General features: G+C 39.7%; 1 protein-coding gene across 1 annotated transcript in view; it reads left to right on the top strand.

Annotated features, from left to right (window-relative positions):
• Positions 1-7,206: 7,206 nt before the first annotated feature.
• LOC133514785 (homeobox protein Dlx3b-like) overlaps positions 7,207-19,256 on the top strand; it is a 37,180-nt gene continuing 25,130 nt past the window's right edge. Inside the window, exons 1-3 of the mRNA XM_061846746.1 lie at positions 7,207-7,363; positions 7,903-8,554; positions 17,264-17,448. Of these exons, the coding sequence (XP_061702730.1) occupies positions 8,233-8,554; positions 17,264-17,448 (507 nt within the window). The 5' untranslated portion in view covers positions 7,207-7,363; positions 7,903-8,232. The remainder of the gene's footprint in view (positions 7,364-7,902; positions 8,555-17,263; positions 17,449-19,256) is intronic.

The following is a 19,256-nucleotide window of genomic DNA, read 5'->3' as shown; positions in this document are numbered from 1 at the left end:
TACAAAAAGCATTTAAATTGACTAATAAGAAAGTGCTAAACAGATAAACTTAATATTTTCTACTAAAGTAATTAAATTAATCAGGTTTCCAAACTAATCACAGTACGGAATCTGCTCTTATCAAAGAGCTAAATGATATAATATTAAATACTGAATCACGAAAGGTGTCAATTTTGGTCTTGTTGGATCTTAGTGCGGCTTTTGATGCTGTAGATCACAATATATTGCTAAACAGGTTGGAAACGTCGGTAGGATTAAATGGTTCAGGCCCTACCTGGAGGAAAGGAACTACTGTGTAACCATTGGAAGTTCTTATTCTCAACAAATGGCAATGACCTCTGGGGTCACTCAAGGGTCAGTTCTTGGACCCCTCCTGTTCAGCCTGTAAATGCTACCCTTGAGTCAGATTTTCCCGAACTTTAGTTTTGACTATCATAGGTATGCAGATGACACACAGTTACAGTTTACTCAGCAATGTCTCCGGGTGACTATAGTTGGATTGAGATGTTGTGCCATTGTCTAAACCAGATAAGTGGATGAGCCAAAATGCCCTTCAACTAAACCATATCAAAATTGAGATCCGGTAATTGTTTTGGGCAATAAAGAAAAGAGGATTGCTGTTCGTAAATACCTAGACTCACTATCTTTTAAAAGCAAAAACCAAGTCCGAAACCTAGGTTTCCTTTCCTTAGATCATGACCTGACCTTCAACGGTCAAATCAAATCAATGACTAAAACTGCCTTTTACCGTCTGAAGAACATATATAGAGTGAAGGGTTGAATGTCAAACTGACCAGGAGAAGCTCCATTCATGCTTTTATCTCAAGTAGACTTTACTATTGTTTTTTCAGGTCAACTAAATGACTCATTCTGTAAAATGACTGAGTGGAATACATAAATTGTTTTTTTAATGATTTTTTGTTCACAAAATTATAAAACAATGAAAATCTGTTGCGAATTTGGATGTGCTTTGATGAACTGCACACCAAAAAGTGTGAATTTTTTTAGAGCTACAGTATCTGAATCTTACAATGCAGATATTGTTTATGTGCTGAATAACTGACAGGTACTGTTTGAAATGCATTGACACTCATTTTGGCCTATTTTGTCTATTTTTTTTAAATGTGTCTCCTTCATTTTATATCTCTTCTCAACAGCTGCTCTTATGTTACTCCCTTGTACCTTCATTCTGGTATTATACAAAGACAGTGAAAGAGACTAGACAGTCTTACTGCATTATGCCAGGAATCTGATCTCGGCGATGTTTACCATTGAAGAAATAAATGAAAATGGTAAAAAAAAAAATGGCCACTGAATCTTTGGCCCCGAGGAGGGTTGTCATGCTGCTCAGGAGACCAGGATACAAAACGTCATGGAAAAGAAGACAATGGTGGTGAACACAAGACCCCAAGAGTGGCTACAGAAGTAAAAGGAGCTCTAAAAATATGTGTAGACCAGGACTTGAACAGTCAGATCGCATTTAATAGTTGCAGTTCCAAAATGGATAAAAGTGATCCCACCTGTCACTTAAAGCGACATGTTCAAACAGTTTGTTGCAGAGTGTTGTTTTTGAATGCAAAAACTTAGGATGAATGTGTTGCACTGCCCACTAGCATGAAAACTTTCTGGAACGTATCAAAGCTGTATTTCAGTCGCTTTGGATAGTCAATGTTGAGACTGTATTGGAGACCAATTCAAACAGCAAAGGCATTTGGAACACTGATTAGCTGACGGGTGATTATTTTGTCCTCTAGTATCACTGCAATATCTAGAATGTGATCATTTCGCCATCCACAGCTTCTCCTGTCATGGGGAGTAGGCCTACATTGACCCCAATTGGCATTTCTTCCTCCAAATCATCAGCCTGCGGACAAAAGGTGAAAACACAAAAATCAGGTGTCTACTTTCTAGTTTGATAATTATCTGCAATTTAAGGCACCCTACTCCCTCAAAGAGGTTTAGACTGCATCATAACATCCTTTGACCCTCATATCGACCAAGGAAATAAACACTTCCCTCTGGCTCATCTCCGTCAGATGGACAGCAACTCTTTCCTGACTGTCCAGTTGATTATGGATTTTGTGGGAAAAAAAAAAAGTGGAAGTAACAAAAAAAAACATTCATTTTAACAATGAAGGCATTGATCTGAGGAAGGACAAATAAACATTTCTGCTGCTGAGAAGGCCCTAACGAGCACAGTGGCCTCCAATCCAACCTCTGTGGAAGAGAACCTTCCAGAAGAACAACATTCACGGCAGTAATCCACCAACAAGCCTGGATGGTAGAGAGGGCAGACAGAAGTCACTCCTTAGTAAACGGATCATAGCAGCCCACCTGGAGTTTGCCCAATGGTGCTTGAAGGACCATAAGAGACAAAATTCTGTCATCTGATGGGGGAAAAATATTGAACTTAATGGTGTGAATGCCAAATGTCATTTTGAAGTGAAGAATGGTGGTTGCAGCATGATGTTGCGATGATGTTTTTCAGTGGGAAAAACTGGGGCACCATTAATCCTGAAAGGTTCATACAGGTTTTGGAGAAACATATGCTGCCATCCAAGCAACATTTTTTTTCATGGACACCCCTACTTATTTCAGCAAGGTGATGCCAAACCACATTCTGAACGTGTTACAACAATGTGGTTTAATAGTAAGAGTCCATGCCTGCAGTCCAGACATGTTTTCCACTGAAAATGTGTGGTGCATTATGAAGTGTAAAATACAACGGAGACCCTGACTGTTAAACTGTTGAAGCTGGACATCAACCAAGAATGGGAAAAAATTCCACATACAAAGCTTCAACAATGGACCTTTCCGACTGGCGAGCTTCAGCTTTCCCCCCTTATCTACACAGTGATGAAAGTCCTCCGGATTTTCCCGGAGTTCCGGATTCTTAAATTTTCATGAAAATAGCTCTGGAAAATTGAGGAAAAATTGCCTAAAATTAATCCGGATATAATTGACAACATTGGACTAACCTGCGTTTGAGTTCGTTGTTTTGTTTTCACGAGTGTAGCCGTGTTGAGGGACTTAACACTAGTAAGAGTAATGCCCCTCCCCTCGCATTCTCTCAAGACGTCGCTTATTTTGTGTGGTCTTGACATTAATTTACGTGTTTATTTCATAAACGTTGTTAACCAACCAAGCCTGCTCCAACCGGTATTCATCCGGAAACAGGAAATGCAAGTTAACTGTACTCAGCATGTACGGAGCAAGTACGAAAGCGCATGTTCAGAACTGCTTCACGTAATGCGAGCGCATTTACGTCGAAAGTCATCAACATCATGAGCCATGTCAAAGGAAATTCCGTTACACCAGGGGTGCTCATTGCATCCGTCGCGAGGCGGTGTGATGGCGTTGAAAAAAAACGGACTATCATCCACCTCGTCGCTTGATTCAGGTGTGGCCAATACATCAAGCGCATGCACATAAAGGCGCATTCTAGCAAGCTGGCCTCCTATTTACGGCAGTCCCGTGGTGCGTGACCCCCCCACGCCACCCCCCGCCCACAACGATACGTCACTATTGCCGACAGGAATGTTTGTTTACAATGTATCGGTAGCTTGTTGCCACGAACGCCGATTATGTTGAACTAAACTTTCAGCATTTTCAAAACATTGCGGGTATAGACCGTTCGTGTTTATTCCTTGACAGGCCAGTGCATTTAACTTTTCTTCAGATAAAGTTGATCAGATCAAGAATTTTTATTGATGAAAAATTGTAAATACTGTTTTATATCATGTTTTACTAGTATCAGTTGAAATTGGAAATTATCATTTCGGAGTCTGACATTTTAAGTTTTATATTTTATTCTTAATTTACAGTTATAGTATATTAATCCAGTAAGTTATTTTAAGGCCATCCCCAATCACACCCGCAACTTTATCTGCGAGCATGACAGATCACACCTGTACATTTTTCAAATGTGAGTGAGTGTGTGTATATACATATACAGTATATATTAAAGGGAACTGATTATACTATTAGTATTACTAGATCAATATTTAAGATAGTGAGCAATGTGGTGGACTATCAGTATAACGGGACATAAGAAGTTTGAGACTTAAATGTTAATAGTAATTACTACAGATCAACTTCTTTAACATTTTTTGGGGAACTTCTGCCCAATTTTTTTTTTTCTGGTCAGGACTTAGATATTTTACTTTCAATTTTTGTCTGATTTTTGTTAACTGATATCGCCAGAATGCACCACAGCAATCCTATTTTTCCTACAATTTTCCAGGGGGCATGCCCCCAGACCCCCCTAGTACTCACGTTTATCTTTTCAGGAATTTTCACAAACGTCCACTTTCATCTCTAGCTACAGTTGTCATGCCCCACAATCTTCCTGAACATCATAGGTTTGAACTGGGTCCTCTATCGCATGTTCCATATAATATTGGGGTAGTTTTTTTGCCAAATGCCTCAGACTTGTCCAAGAGAGATCTACAGAGAGGTCTCAACTATTCCACGCAAAGATATGTACACGGAATTAAGATTTTGGACGGAGCAGGAAGCAATGTCGGAGTTACAGCGAAATGTTGGCGATTGATGCAAAAAAGTTTGACATCCCCACAAACCTTATATTGTAATCCAACAGGATAAAATAGTGGAATCATACTGCGCATGTAAAGCAGGGTGAGTACTTTTTACTTGGAAAGATCACGAGTAATATCATTGTAGTCTTTATAAGTGAGTGGGTGTATTCATTTGACTTAGCTCGTGATGGAACCCAATTTTCTGTCTTAAAAGTCCGATGTGATACAAATAGGCAAATAGACATTTCTCTTGCATGACATTGCGCATTTACATATTACGAACTCGACCCTTAAGCATAAAACATTACACACTTCATTCAGCAGGTCAATGATTCGCTAACAAAGTAAAAGTTGTTCTTCTACAATGTATAAAGCATTGATAACAATTCAATCAAACACAGAAGATACTTCTCCCTCACTTACCTTCGAACATACAGCCTTGTGTTTGTTGATATTGTTAACATTTAGTTGTACGCGTGCTCTTCCACAAGCCTTAATCCATCGTAGACACTTCGTTAACTGTTTTATAGGCGTTGGAAAATTAATCAAAACGGACCCATTGTAACCGAGCAGGATATCTTTCGTCAGAATTGCATGTTCCCCAAGCAGATCTGAGGACCATTTTCTTCCCAACATTAACTTTTCAAAACGCACGCTCCCGACTGTTGTGTGTGGGACATGGCTACGGGAGGGTTGGGACAAGCCAGGGGTTTAGACAATGCGGCTTTCTGATTGGCTGTTATTGTAGGAGTGATTGAGATGTTGGAAAGGTCCATTGTCCTCAGTTTCCAAACATGTATTGAATCTTGTTAAAAGAAAAGGTGATATAACACAGTAGTAAACATGAACCTGTCCCAGCTTTTTCGGCACACCATAAAATTCCAAGTTAATGACTATTTCCTAAAAACAAGGTTCATCAGTTTGAACACTAAATAGCTCCTTTTTGTAGTGTATTCAATTAAATGTTGGTTGAACATGATTTGCAAATCATTGTATTCTGTTTTTATTTATTTAACAAAATGTTTCAACTTCATTGGAATTGGGGTTATAAAATAATTTGCAATGATGTTCAAACAAAGAAGGCTTTCCCCTCTCCACACATTGTTTCCATCAATCTGATTTAAATTTGTTTTGGTTGTATCTGTCCAATCTGATCATTTTACCACAGCTAATGTTTTTGCAATCTTTCTTGAGGTTTGTTTATTTTTTTCATTTCGGCCTCCTTCATTTGGATAGAGATCTGTTGATTTCCTATTAATTACCAGTCCTATTAGTCTTATGCTAAATGCCCACAGCTGGTATTCAAGACAAGGACAATTGGAGTACATTCCGCAATTCCTCTGCGTTTCTTGAATGCGCTTATTTAATCTATCAACCAGAAATCGCTGCAAAAGCCCATTGCCGAAGAAGCTACAACTGGTCAAAGAACACATTGACTGGTCTGAAGAGAAAAGCTTCAACAATTTATGAACTGATAAAAGCAGGGTTATTTTGGGGCTGCATATGTAACATCAGTGTTTTTGTTTGTTTGGTTTTTTTTTTTTTTTTTTTGGGGGGGGGGGGGGGGTATCTGACATGGTCCGAGACCCATGAACAATCTGGTGAAGCTTCCTGACGCAAGTATGACGATTTTTAAATGTTTCTCCTCCTAATGGGTTAGGCCCATTTATTGCATACCAATCGTAGACTTGTTTTAAAACATGTTGCCTTATACCAAAGAGGAAATGACCTTTAAAGACAATGGTCCTAAACACACCAGTAATCAAGTAGCATGTTGGAAGTAGTATGTTGGAATACCAGTTCATATTTGCTCGAGGTTGGTTAACTCTACTCAACGCAGCTCTGAGATGCTTATCAGAAACGATCAAATGTTACTTCAGAGATTTATCTGAAAACAAAATGTCATGCTGTATTTCCTGTGTGTATTTGAACTACATTACTAAGGTTTTTAAACAGTGTAATATTCTCTTTGTTCACTTCACTGGAAAAGAATAATGTTATATTTTCTCTTTGTTTAAATTTATTCAGCACACAAATGTGTATTCATCCACAGGTTGTCATTTGCAACCTCAGCATTGTATGACACGGTCAGCCACTTTGTACCATGATGTCATGGTGACTAACCAGGTATCAGCTTGTTTAGCATAGCAATGTGTGATGTCCTGCGCATGGACATAGTTTTTTAGACAATTTCTTTGCTCTTTCAACCAATGAATGAATTCTTCAACCCAAAAAAGTTAAAGTTATAATCTTTGAGTATCCCAGTGGGACTTTTTCTGGTACTACTTGTAAGTTTATTGTCTGTCGACGGCATAATGACTGGCTCCCCCGAGGGGCATGATGGGAGCCCTGGGGCTCAAGTCAACATTTGTAACTGCCGAAAGCTCTATTCTAAAGAAACCCTGATTCCCTGTAAATGACTCCCACTGTGAGTCTATAGCACAGAATCTACATTTGAATAGGCACAAAGCTAATGTGTAAACATACCTTATCACAACCCCATTATACAAGTTTGTTGACTAAATTTGTATTTTTTTTTTTTTTTTTTTCCCCAATTGCTAGTGATGGGAAGTAACAAAGTAAATATGTTTGTCTTTTTCTTTTGAAAAAAAAAAAAGATGTCTGTACTTGTTAGTCCTTTGTCAAAATGGCCTCGCTCGTTTTTTCAACCTCTGTGGATGACGACACTTAAAAAGTCACAACTACAGAGACTGCGGTGAAGCTCAAGTGATTAGTGAGATACGTGAAAAGGAGGGGTAGCAATGACACAGGAATGTCAATCAGGGAGCATCGACGACATGACGCAACAGATTCAGAGAAGCAAGGTATTCCCAATCCTTGGCTTTGCTTAAATGAATTGTTTGATGGTGTCTGCTCCAAGAATCAATTGTTGTGAATGTGTTTTCTTGGGTTAGCACAAAAACACACCAGCTTCTGGTGTTTAAAAATTATTTTTAATTTGAAAAAAAAACAGTACTAGTATTTTTTTTTTTTTTATCATTAAGTAGTTTAGCTTGTTTTTCTTTTCTTTCTAGGACAGTTGTTTAGCCAATGTGTTGGTTTGATAGCCTAAAAGCCTTACCCAAAATTACCTAGCTAGCTTGGTTTTGGTTCAAAAACATTTTATCTTATATTACTGACGAAAATGTTTTTAATTTTGCACTTCACTTCATTTTATACTTTTTTAAAACGTATTTTAGTAAAGAAGCCAAAGCATGGGAGATTTTTCTCAAGTACTTCCACAGTACAAATGCTAATTAGTACTTTTGCCACCTTCGCATAGTGTATCATGTAGAAAATACACGCAGGTGACGCTCATGCGAGTGGGTTTTTGTTGTTATTGTTGTTTTTGTCTGTTTTTAAGCTGGCTGGTTGCTAGCGCGCCTTAGTGTCTTTACGGCTCTAGGGAGAGGTTCGTTGGAGGTTTCTGCGGGGAGAAGAAGGGAGTCAGACAGGCGACAAGCGGTGCCGTGTTGGCCCCGGGGCAGAGGCTGGGAGTGCGAAGGGGAGCCAATGAGAGGGAGACATCGACTGCTTCTCTCCTGCCCGGCTTGGCTCAGCTCGGCGCGCCCTGTAATTAGGAGCTCCACTTGTGGGCTGGTCGCCGCCACCGTGGATAACTTGAGAACGCCAGCTCCACACACTTGTCTTTTACTGTTCCCGAAGCCTTGGTGGAGCGTCAACATCCTCAACGATGAACGGCCAGCTATCACCTGCGTTCGAGGAGAAGAAACCGACCCTCCGCGCGTCCCCAAGCATGCCGGAGTCTTCACCGGCGGACATGGGCTTCTACGGCGGCCACGGCGCTCTCCATGGCTCGCAGGATTTTTACGCGGCGCAGCAGTCCTACTCGGCTCAACACATGAACCCGTACTCGTACTCCCACTACAACTTGAACGGTATGGTTCCCGGCGGTGCCTTCCCTTGCGGAAAAAGCGAGTACACGTACCCGCACTCGGCGTACAGAGAGCCTGGGGGCTTCAGCAGAGATACGCAGTCAACAATAGCAGACAGTGGTGAGTGAGCTCAACTTGGCGTGTAAAAAAAAAAAAAAACTCTTCAATGCCAAAAACCACATTTGTTACTGAGTGCACAATTAAGTTGAGCGATAAATAATAAAACAATGCAATCAGCAAAATTCCGAAGAGTAGAGTACTATAGATAAGTGATTACTTATTTTTCCACCAAGTAACACCATAAGGAGTTTTATTTCCCGCACAGTATTGATTACTAACTAACCAATTTTGTTACTGTAACATAATGCATAGTTTTACCATCACTATTGTTCTTAAATATAGCAGGGGAAAATTATTCAATTCAAAATATTTTGCACTAAGATGAACATTTTCCCTAAATAATGTTTCAAACATTTTAAAGGGATGAAGGTATATGGAAATGTAGTGTAATTAAAGGTTAAAGTGACACTATATAAGCAGGCCAAAAAAAATTGGGACATCAGTTTGACACTGCAGTCATGTTAACAAGCCTACCAGATTTGAATGAATTAAAAAAACAAGTATATAAAAACAGATTTCAAAGTGTGAATAATAAGGGTCACCTCTCAGCTTTCAGATGCTGTAGGGGTCCTCAATGGATGCATCAAAAGGAATCAAACATACTGAGGGGTGATATTATGTAAAATCACATTAGGAGCCTCAACTTCAAAATTGAATGACTATCTTACACTATAATCATAAAAATATAAAATAATGCGACAATGTCACAGACGAACACGGCACCTGACAACACGAGGAGGAAACCCAGGTACTTTGACAGCATTGCCCCATTCACAAGTATAAAGTTATGAAACTAAATCATCACTGGGATCAGTTTACAAAATGTAGTCCACTGGTGTTGTCGATGTTCAGCTCACCATTTGCGTGTGTCTTTAAAAAGTGAACCCATCGCTTATTTATTTCATACTTTGGAATCTTAAAAAAATCAGCACCAAGCTGTTCATTATGTTGAGCTATTTAGTGAAGACACAATTTTGGCTTAGCTTGCTAATTACAGTGTTGGAGTGGTGAATTGGCCTTGTTATGGAAACTAAGCAAGCTAACTCACAACTTAGCAGCATAGCCAAACGAAAGGACATCACTTTAGACTAACCTGGATATAGTCGGGAAGGGAACTTGCAGCAGAAACTATACCCCTCCAAGGGCTGTGATTTAGCTCGACACACAAAATCTGAAAAATTCAAGTAGTGAATGAAATGTTAAGCTCGATCCCAACAATTCATCACATTGTCTTAAGTGTTTACAAATGTTATCAGCAATTCAAACACATTTAATGTATTTAGAAAGAAAAAAATACTACGCTATGCTGCTCATCTCACAAATACACAGTCCTTATACATGTGGCATCATTTAAAAGGGAAAGAAGCTTTCAATGCTTTATAAGACTTATTGCCAAGAAATACTGTTACAACAAGGAAATAATTGATCTAACACAAAATTCTTTATTTTTGCAATTTGAAAAATGTATTCAAGAATGTAAGAGATGTTTCATTAAGCCCTGAGTAGGAAGTGTCTGTTCAAAATTGCTTAACAGTGAACTCAAATAACATTGGACATCCCCATAACAGAGGTTCTGGTACCTCCAGGCGCCTCTGTGCACTAACCCTGCTTCATTTGAGAGTGGGTGGCAACATTTTTTTTTGGGAGGCAGTAAGGTGGTGTGGGCTGGCATCACAATGCAGAGATTGAGATCACTATTTGCTGGAATTTTGGGAGGGAAATGAAACAAATTGGAACAATTTGTTGAGAATCCTACATTCTGGATAAAATGATAGAGTAGGGGTTGTTGGCGAATCCCTCCTTGCGCAAACTCCTTCCCCATTTGGTAAAACAAGTCCAAGCACTTCTGGCTGGTGAAACCGGCAAAGGGCACCATGACAAAGTCCCCACAGGTACCTTAAATGTGTACGTCTTCTTTTTTTTTTTTTTTAAATACAAGGGATCACTAGAAGAATACAATTTTTGTTTTGGCTTTGTTTGTGTTTAGATGCATCGTATCATATATTTGTGTAAATAAATGATACACAGGTACAGAGACACCAGCTGTAAAGAAAACCCACCTCTAGTAAGTTCAGGTTGAAACAATCACGTCATCAGACCAAAATTCCGCTCGTTAGCGCAGCACACACAGAAAGTCCACAAACGCACTTTCTGATTTCTGTCCCGTGATGTCCCTCACATAGCGGCTTTTGGAGCGAACAAAATGGGATGGATTGCCAGCAATTCAGACCTAAACCCATTGAGCACCTGTGGGATCAGCTTGACTGATTTGTAACATGCTGGTTGAAGAATGGGATGCCATCCCACAGCAGTGTGTCACGAGCATGGGGAGTGTGGTTCTTCCATACGCTACTGAGGCTTCTAATTGTTAAATGAATACATTATTATATTGCTAATATGTCCAGTTTCTTTAAACTTTGATTACCCAATCACCAAACAATAAATAAGGGTCAATGGTAAAATGAGCTCTTTGGTTTTGGCATTTGCTGCTTATCTCACAAACCTATGCTCCTTCCAAATGTGGCACTATATGACTAGCCAACTGTGCAAGATTTATTGCCGAGCGGTGTTTTTATAACAAAAACATAATCCATCAACCACAAGGTCTGATCACGCTTGCTCGGAGGAGAGATGAAATATCTTCCCAGAGAGACCGGGAGGAATGCGAATATTCACAGGCATCTCCCATGTCGATGTTTACATGCCATCCAGATTGCAAATAAAAGGCACTTGCACACCACTGGGAAGTTATCACTGGCCAATGGTAGTGCTTCCTTGGCCAGCTGGAGTCTGCCAGATGCTAGACAATGGTGGACCTAAGGAGCTTAGCTGCACAATCATGGATAAGAAGATATTCTTGGTCATTTAGTTTCACGCCTGATGGGTGGAGGTTGTCACAGTGAATGAATAGTGTGTGCACATGTGCTGCACAGCGGTGAGGTTTTTTTTTTTTTTTTTGGCCAACTGCATCTCTTCTTTGTGGAGCTTGTATGTTCTCATACTCATTTGATTTGTTTTTCTCTCATTACTTAATTGCTCCTACATTCCAAATATATGCATTTTAAGTTCCCTGAAGAGTTTAGTTTGTCCATAGGTATAAATGGTTGTGGCAGCACGGTGGAACAGCTGTAAAGCGTTGGCCTTACAGTTCTCAGGACCTGGGTTCAATTCTCGCCCCGCCTGTGTGATTATTTTCCAGCAACTCCGGTTTCCTCCCACATCCCAAAAACATGCAACATTAATTGGACACTACAAATTGCCCCGAGGTATGATTCTGAATGCGGCTGTTGGCTGTCTCCATGTGCCCTGCAATTGGCTGGTAACCAATTCAGGGTGTCCCCTGCCCCTTGCCCGTTGACAGCTGGGATAGGCTCCAGCACTCCCGCGACGCTAGTGAGGATAAGCAGCTAAGAAAATGGATGGATGCATGGATGGATAAATGGTTGTTTGTGTCTATGTACCCTGTGCCTGGCTGGCAACCAATTCAGGGTGCACCCTGCCTCTTGGCCAAATGTAGCTGGGGTAGGCTACAGCTCAGCGGTGACCCTAGTGAATGGATGAATGGATGCATGGATGGGTTCATGAGTAGCCAAAATCTATTTAAAACTATTTAAACACAAGCCAATATTTTTTTATATATATCCTCTGAATGTTACAATGTATGGCAACCATTTACCTTATTATGGTGCTTCTCGCAGCCTTTCCTTGGTCACATTCAAACAGATACTTAATGTTGTAACTGAACGATGTTGATTCTGATGAATTTGTAAGGATTACAGCCTTTCAACCCCATGTTCTCCGTAGGGTTACTAATTCCACTCCTGTATGTACCTTTTCCTGGGCTAAAAGGTTCAAATATGTTCAAACTGAATGATTTTGATAAAGAAATTAGGTTACATCTGTCCTTCAATGTACAATGTACCGTACTGTACACACAAGTCTCATACTTGGACTTTATTGTCCAAGTCTTTGTAAAGCATTTCCAGAACCACACAGGTACATTTAAACTTCATTTTACATCATATACACGAGGATATAAAGTACAAACCCCAATTCCAGTGAAGTTGGGACATTGTGTAGTAAGTAAATAAAAACAATGCAATGACTTGCAAATTCGATTTTGACCTATAATGAATTGATTAAACTACAAAAACAAGATTATTAATGAGCACTCTTCCATTTTCTGTTAATCCATCTAAAATAAAGAGAAGATGGCCGTATTTGTGGGTGTTGGTATTGGCTTTCACTTTGCATGTGTACTAACTTGTGACAAACTGTGCTATCCCACGGCAGTTTTCTAAAGTGTTCCTGAGTGATATTTTATGATTTCGTTTTTTTTAAATGCAGTGCCGCCTGACGTGATCAAAGGTCATCAGCGGTGAATGTTGGTTGTGGCCTTGCAGCTTATATCCGGATATTTTTCCAGATGAATACTATCCTAATACCCCATACGGGTGGACTATATTGGTCTCCTGTGTGTACTGTGTACCTTCTCCAGGGTAAAATGTTAGATCCAGAAATGCAAATACAGAAACTTTCTGAAAGAAGCAGTACACCCGTGGGGTTCAGTTAATGCTAGACATGATAAACAGACTAATTATCTTTCTATATATTTATCATACAGCACGTACACTACGTACAATACTGTACAGTATCTCTTGAACTCCAAAGTTATCCATTTTTTGAAATACATTTTCCTGGACTAAAATAGGAAAGAAGGAAGAATGTGGCTATATGACGGATTTAGTGAGGAAAGTTTTCCAACAGAAAACAGTTTTGATCCCTCAAAGTTCCACTACTATAACCAACAGAGCAACTTACTTGACTTCAGTTCATTTGCACCAGGACTAAAAAATGGCAAATGGATAGAATTTGGAACTAAGGAGAATTTAGTTAGGGATGAGTATAATGCTAAGCATGATGTCAATGTCAAATTGGGCGTTTATTAATTGCTTAGAGCCATTGACGCAACATGGCGCGCATAACTACTTGAATGCACCCAAGTAATAGTTGCGTATCCTGAGAGGTCTCATTTCATAAAAATACATTCCAGCAATTCTTTGCTTTGCCGTTTCAAATATGATCAGCCTCCAAGATTTCTACAGACCTTATACATGTCACCTAAAAGAACATCCTTCAACTGATGTCCTTACACAGTAAGTCCATCATGGGGTCCAGAGTCTTCAGCTTACTTTGTAGAAGGGGCCTATCTACTGTGAATGGTTTTCTCACTGTTATTCTGGTGAAGTATTGTATATTTGTTTACGCCATATTTTTTTTAATTGTATATCAGCTTTTATTGTGAAGTTGTTGTACTGTACAGTGACAGTGTCTTAAAAGGTGCCTTCAAATAAATGTATTATTATGATCATCATCATCATCATTAGGATTACACAGTGAATCTGCTTTTTGTTTTAGACTGGTTTTAGTAAAAGCTCAAAAACAGTATGGTAGGAAAAATACTGGTAGTTCAAGTTATCATTTTTAGAAATCCTAATTCAGGAGTCGCTAAGAGGCTCTTAAAAGTATTGTTTCTCACTACTCATGCCATAATACTTCACTCCTCTCTCCTCTGCTTTTTTAAATGCACCCTTCCTTACCATTCCCTGTTCATCATGTCATCTGAGCAGCTGTAAGCCACAGGCCAAAGTTTTATTGTTGAACATGACTCGGCCTTGTTTTGACTTGCTTTGTTTGGTATTGCTGAAAGGAAACTGAAGCTCTTAGGGATTTAGATCAATCATAAAAATCAATACTGAACAGATACACTATACAGTGCTGTAAAAAAAAAAAAAATTAGTGCCCTTCTCAAATTCTTATTTTTCATAGTTTTCCCACTTTCTTTTAACACATCACAAAAATTTAAATCTCAGACAAAGATAACCCAAGTAAACTTAAAATACTGTTTTTAAGTGTTGGCTATCTATTAAGGCAATATATATATATATTCAAAGTCACGTGGCCCCAGTTATATCATAAATTAACTGTGGCTAATCTTTTTTGGGGGGAGCAGGGGGGAAGGGGATGGGCATTTACACAATCACACCCGTTTGATTATCTCCAGACCTCTTCATTAAAAAAAAAAAAAAATCACAGAAATACAACCTCTTTGACTAAATGAAATTGGTTAAAAGATATAAAAAAAAAAAGTAGGCACTAAATGCCATGATCCAGCAGAATAGACGCACAGATGAGAAATAATGTAATTGACATCTCTCAGTATGAGAAAGGGTTACAACACCATTTCTACATTTTTAGGATTCTTTTGAACCACAGGGAGAGCTATTATTCTCACATGGAGAAAACATGGAACAGTGGTGAACCTTACCAGAATTGGCCAGCCTACAAAAATTACACCGAAAGCGCAGGTACAATTCATTTACGAGTTAACAAAGCAACAGGATAATAACATCATACCAACAGTTTAAAATACCGCGGTAGTGTGATGGTCTTGAGCTGCTTCACTCCTTGTGGACCTTGAGCATTGGCTTTGATTGATGAAACCATGAACTCTGCTCGTTACCAGAAAATTGTGAGCGAGAATGGTCAGCCATCCGGTGATGACTGCAAACTGAAGCACGCTTGGATTCTGTAGCAGCAAGCAGCAACTAAAACACACCAGTAAGCCAATTTATCAATGGCTTTATGAAGAAAAAAATGAAAGTTTTGGAGTCACCTATTCAAAGTCTGAATGTGTCTCAGATTGAAATGCTGTGGCATGAAGGTAAAAACAAAACCTTCCAGTGTTGCTTCATTTAAACAATCCACAAGTAAGAGTGGGCTCAAATACCTCCACAGAGATAAAAACATATCTGTTATCGAAAACGCTTCATTTCAGTTGTTGCTGCTGAGCGTGGGCCTACCAGTTATGAGGTTTTTCACACAGGGCCAGGTAGTTTCACTTTTTTTTTTTTTTTTTTGCCTAAAAATGAAATCTCCATTTAAAATGTGTGTTTAATCTTTACATGGGTTATCTTTAACTGATATTTACATTTTTGATGACCTTAATGTGGGGAAACTATGCAAAAGAAAATGAAAATTTGAGAAGGGGACCAATAGTTTTTCATGGTACTTTAGGACCACTGGGATGGGTGCCCCCAGCACCCATACACACAACACGGTGCTCATAGGAGGCAGTGATGGGGAGTGATCACTTGATTGAAACACAAATAAGCACAGCATTTATTGTCAGTGGAGCCGCTTCTGAAACCATCACAGTGATGTGACGCAGTGGCAACTCTGAAGCACAAATTTAAGACAACTCACATCTTCCATGTCAGAGTATCACTGAAGATTTGTTTTGAATGAAAAATGGAGGAAACCAGTGGCTTCAAATGCTCTCTGCGGCAGTAAAGGAAAATAATCTGTGGTGAAGTAAAGGCCAAAGTGAGAGCAGCAGTTTCCTCAAATCTTTTCACGTTACCATGGTGTATGAAGAACTGTAAATTAAAATTTCCTAAAGGTCAACCAATTCATCCAGACATTGACTATGCTGCTTATACTCAACAGGGACACGGTTGTGGTGTAGACCAGTCTAGCTGACCTCCGCCGTAAGGTGGGGTAAATCATGGACTGTTTGCCAACCAATTGCAGTGCACCTGCATACAAACCTTTCCAACATGGGAGTAAAACATCAGTTCGATGATCACTAATATTAAAACAAAAAGGCATTACCAACTATAATAAATGTGCCATCCTCCTGCAGAACACTTAAGTGCCTTTTCAGTCACCTCACCCTGCCAGGCAAACATTTTCTTTCAGCTTGATTTGATTGGGAAGCTATCGCCATGTGAACAACTTGAAGAAACACAAACTCAACAGGCTGGTGCACTTTTTTGACATTCCAGTTGGGAGTTAACTGCTGGAAATGGCTCCGAGGGACTTTGGCCCACAGCCAGACAACACATCAGGTGTCACGACATGTCAGTCAGCCTTGGCCTTTGTATCATCTGACGTCACCCGGCTCTTTATCACGCAAGGCCTGTTGTGACACCCAAAATGAATAAAAGAGAAATATTGTTTCTTACATGAATTCAAAGAGAGTTCCAAATAGATTGATATTGCAAGGGGAGCCTCAGAACATATGCACGCCGAGAAATATTTCATAATACAGCTTTTGCACTTTCAAAAGAGAGTATTGCTTCACATGAATGGAAAATTATGTTCCAAAAACTTGGTCACAAGTACATTTTTTCTTTCTTAAAATAGCTATTCAGTGTTTAGGATGCAATTTTTTATGTTGTGTCACGAATTTACAGCTCAACACCCAATATTATTGATCAAAACAAACTCGCTACATCTACATTGGGTGGCTTTAATATTGGAAAAGTACAAGAAAGTGATGCAAAAGCAATAGGAGCTATGTATGTGTAGAACCAGTCTTCCAGACAACATGAAAAGCACCAATAAATCTCCATCTCCCGCCCCAGCTCTAGGGGACACTCAGACCAAAATTATAAGTTTTGAGTGCTGGTGGAATTTCTTTGAAATGTAGAGGCTGTAGCGGCCGTGGCTATTTCTGGACTATATCTCTGCTTTGTGAAGACCAATTTCAAGCTGGTTTTATTGTGTGACGTGTGCAGGGAGGACATACAGAATTCTAAGATTCAACTTTCTCATTGAAAATGGTGGAGGTGCTGGAAATAAACTTGTAAAGACTTATCCCTAAATGAGATGAGCACAATTAACCTAAGGTTCCTCCTCCTATAGTGAAAGAAGAGCCAGAGATGGAGGTTCGGATGGTAAACGGGAAGCCCAAGAAAGTTCGGAAGCCGCGGACCATTTACTCCAGCTACCAGCTGGCAGTCCTACAAAGGAGATTTCAGTCGGCCCAGTACCTGGCGCTACCAGAGAGGGCCGAGCTGGCTGCACAGTTGGGCCTGACACAGACACAGGTAAGGTTCCAGTGCGGTATAATGACATGCTGAGTATAGAGCATTTGGACCACTTGATAGTTGATGGTCAAGAGTAGGATTAAAGTAATATATGTTTGGATTGACACGATCAAAAAGGTATTGCATTAACGAGACAAGGTGTGTCGGAAAAGTTCCCGGACTGTTCTCACAAAACATATATTTCAATCCCAACCTGAAATATGCCAAGTTTTCCCTTCAGTGTGGGGCAGATGATCAACCAGTTTGTCTACAAAACGATCCTGCAGCATTTACTTTGTTCAGTGCGTGAGAAGAGGCAAAAGTTGTGACAGGTCAGCTTGTGGCTGCTTCAATATGACAACACGTCAGCTCATAATCCCCCAAGCATCCGACAGTTCGCGATCAAGAAGAACACTGTCATGCTGGAGCAACCCGTCCCATCATTTGACCTGGATGACCTGAGAGTTTTCCTCTTTTTGATCATCCACGGATCCTCCATCCTGACTGCTGAGGATCTCAGAAGAATCTTTCCAGGTGTGCATGAAGGCAAGACGGAGAATGTTGGGAAAGTGCGTTGGACTCCAAGGGAATTACTTTGAAGAGGACAGCTTGGTCGTAGTTTGAATTTGAAACGAGTTTTGTGACATAGCCCTGGAACCTTTATGACGCACCTCGTATGTTTTGAGTGTACTGTCGTTGGTGGTGTAGACAAGTACAGCGTCATTCTGACAACTGTGGCTTATTTTATTGACTTTGTCATGTAATGAAATGACTGAGGGGGAAAAAAGTTGGATCTCACCTAGTGGTTAAGTGATCAGTGAGAATTATGCCTCAGTTGGCGCCACATTGGACCACCACGGTTCAGCACCGCAAATTCACCTATGTTCAAGATTTAAAAAAAAAAAAGTCTATATTCTTGTCATTTTTCCCCCCGCATTTCTAATTTTCTTTTTTTTTTTTTTTTTTACTTTTTTGGATCAGGGACCGGACACTGAAAATACGTATTGCCGTTTTATTCCCCCCGATTCAAGAGTTTGGAAAATACACACCTAGGGGCAATTTAGAGTGTCCAATTAATGTTGCATGTTTTTGGGATGTGGGAGGAAACTGGAGTGCCTGGAGAATACCCACACAGGCAAGGAGAGAACATGCAAACTCCACACAGGTGCAGCCGGAATCGAACCCGGGTCCTCAGAGCTGTGAGGCCAACGCTTTACCAGCTGACTCACCCTCCTGCCCACATTTAATATATATTTTGTATATAGTCAAGCAATTATGTATTGTTTATAAATACATTGGTTATTTTTAAAAACTGATTAAGTCTTAACTTTTTGTTAAAGTTGATAAGGAAAATAGCATCCACTTTCTGAGCTGCTTGTCCTCACAAGTGTGTTTACGTTTTAAGGATTAATATCAACCCATTCATCCATCTGTCCGTCCATCAAGATTATCAGGCTCTCACTTTGAGTTTTTTGTGGGTATTCAGATATTGTCAGCTGTCAGTGTGCTCAATTTGGAAGTCATCTCGTGGTTAAATGAGCAACGACAACATCAATAGTTCAATCCAAGCAGTTTGTGTCATGCTTTTGAGTCTATTACAGCTGTACTGATTTTTCCTGTCATTTTGCCTGAATGACCATGTGTGGACAAAAGAAATTGTATATATTATAGATATAACTACCAATAGATCAAATAAAAACAGCTGACGTGAAAAGGACAGATTTGTCGTGAAATGTTCTATATTGACAAACGGCCTTGAGTTATGCTTAAAAACCATCATATCTGTTGCAACCAGAATGCCAAAAATTTTGAATTTGTATATTGTTTGC

This window comes from Syngnathoides biaculeatus, chromosome 16 (genome assembly GCF_019802595.1).
Source record: "Syngnathoides biaculeatus isolate LvHL_M chromosome 16, ASM1980259v1, whole genome shotgun sequence".
In the NCBI taxonomy this organism is placed as follows: domain Eukaryota; kingdom Metazoa; phylum Chordata; class Actinopteri; order Syngnathiformes; family Syngnathidae; genus Syngnathoides; species Syngnathoides biaculeatus.
The sequence above is the reverse complement of the archived record's forward strand: the minus strand, read 5'-3'. Positions and strand labels throughout refer to the sequence as shown.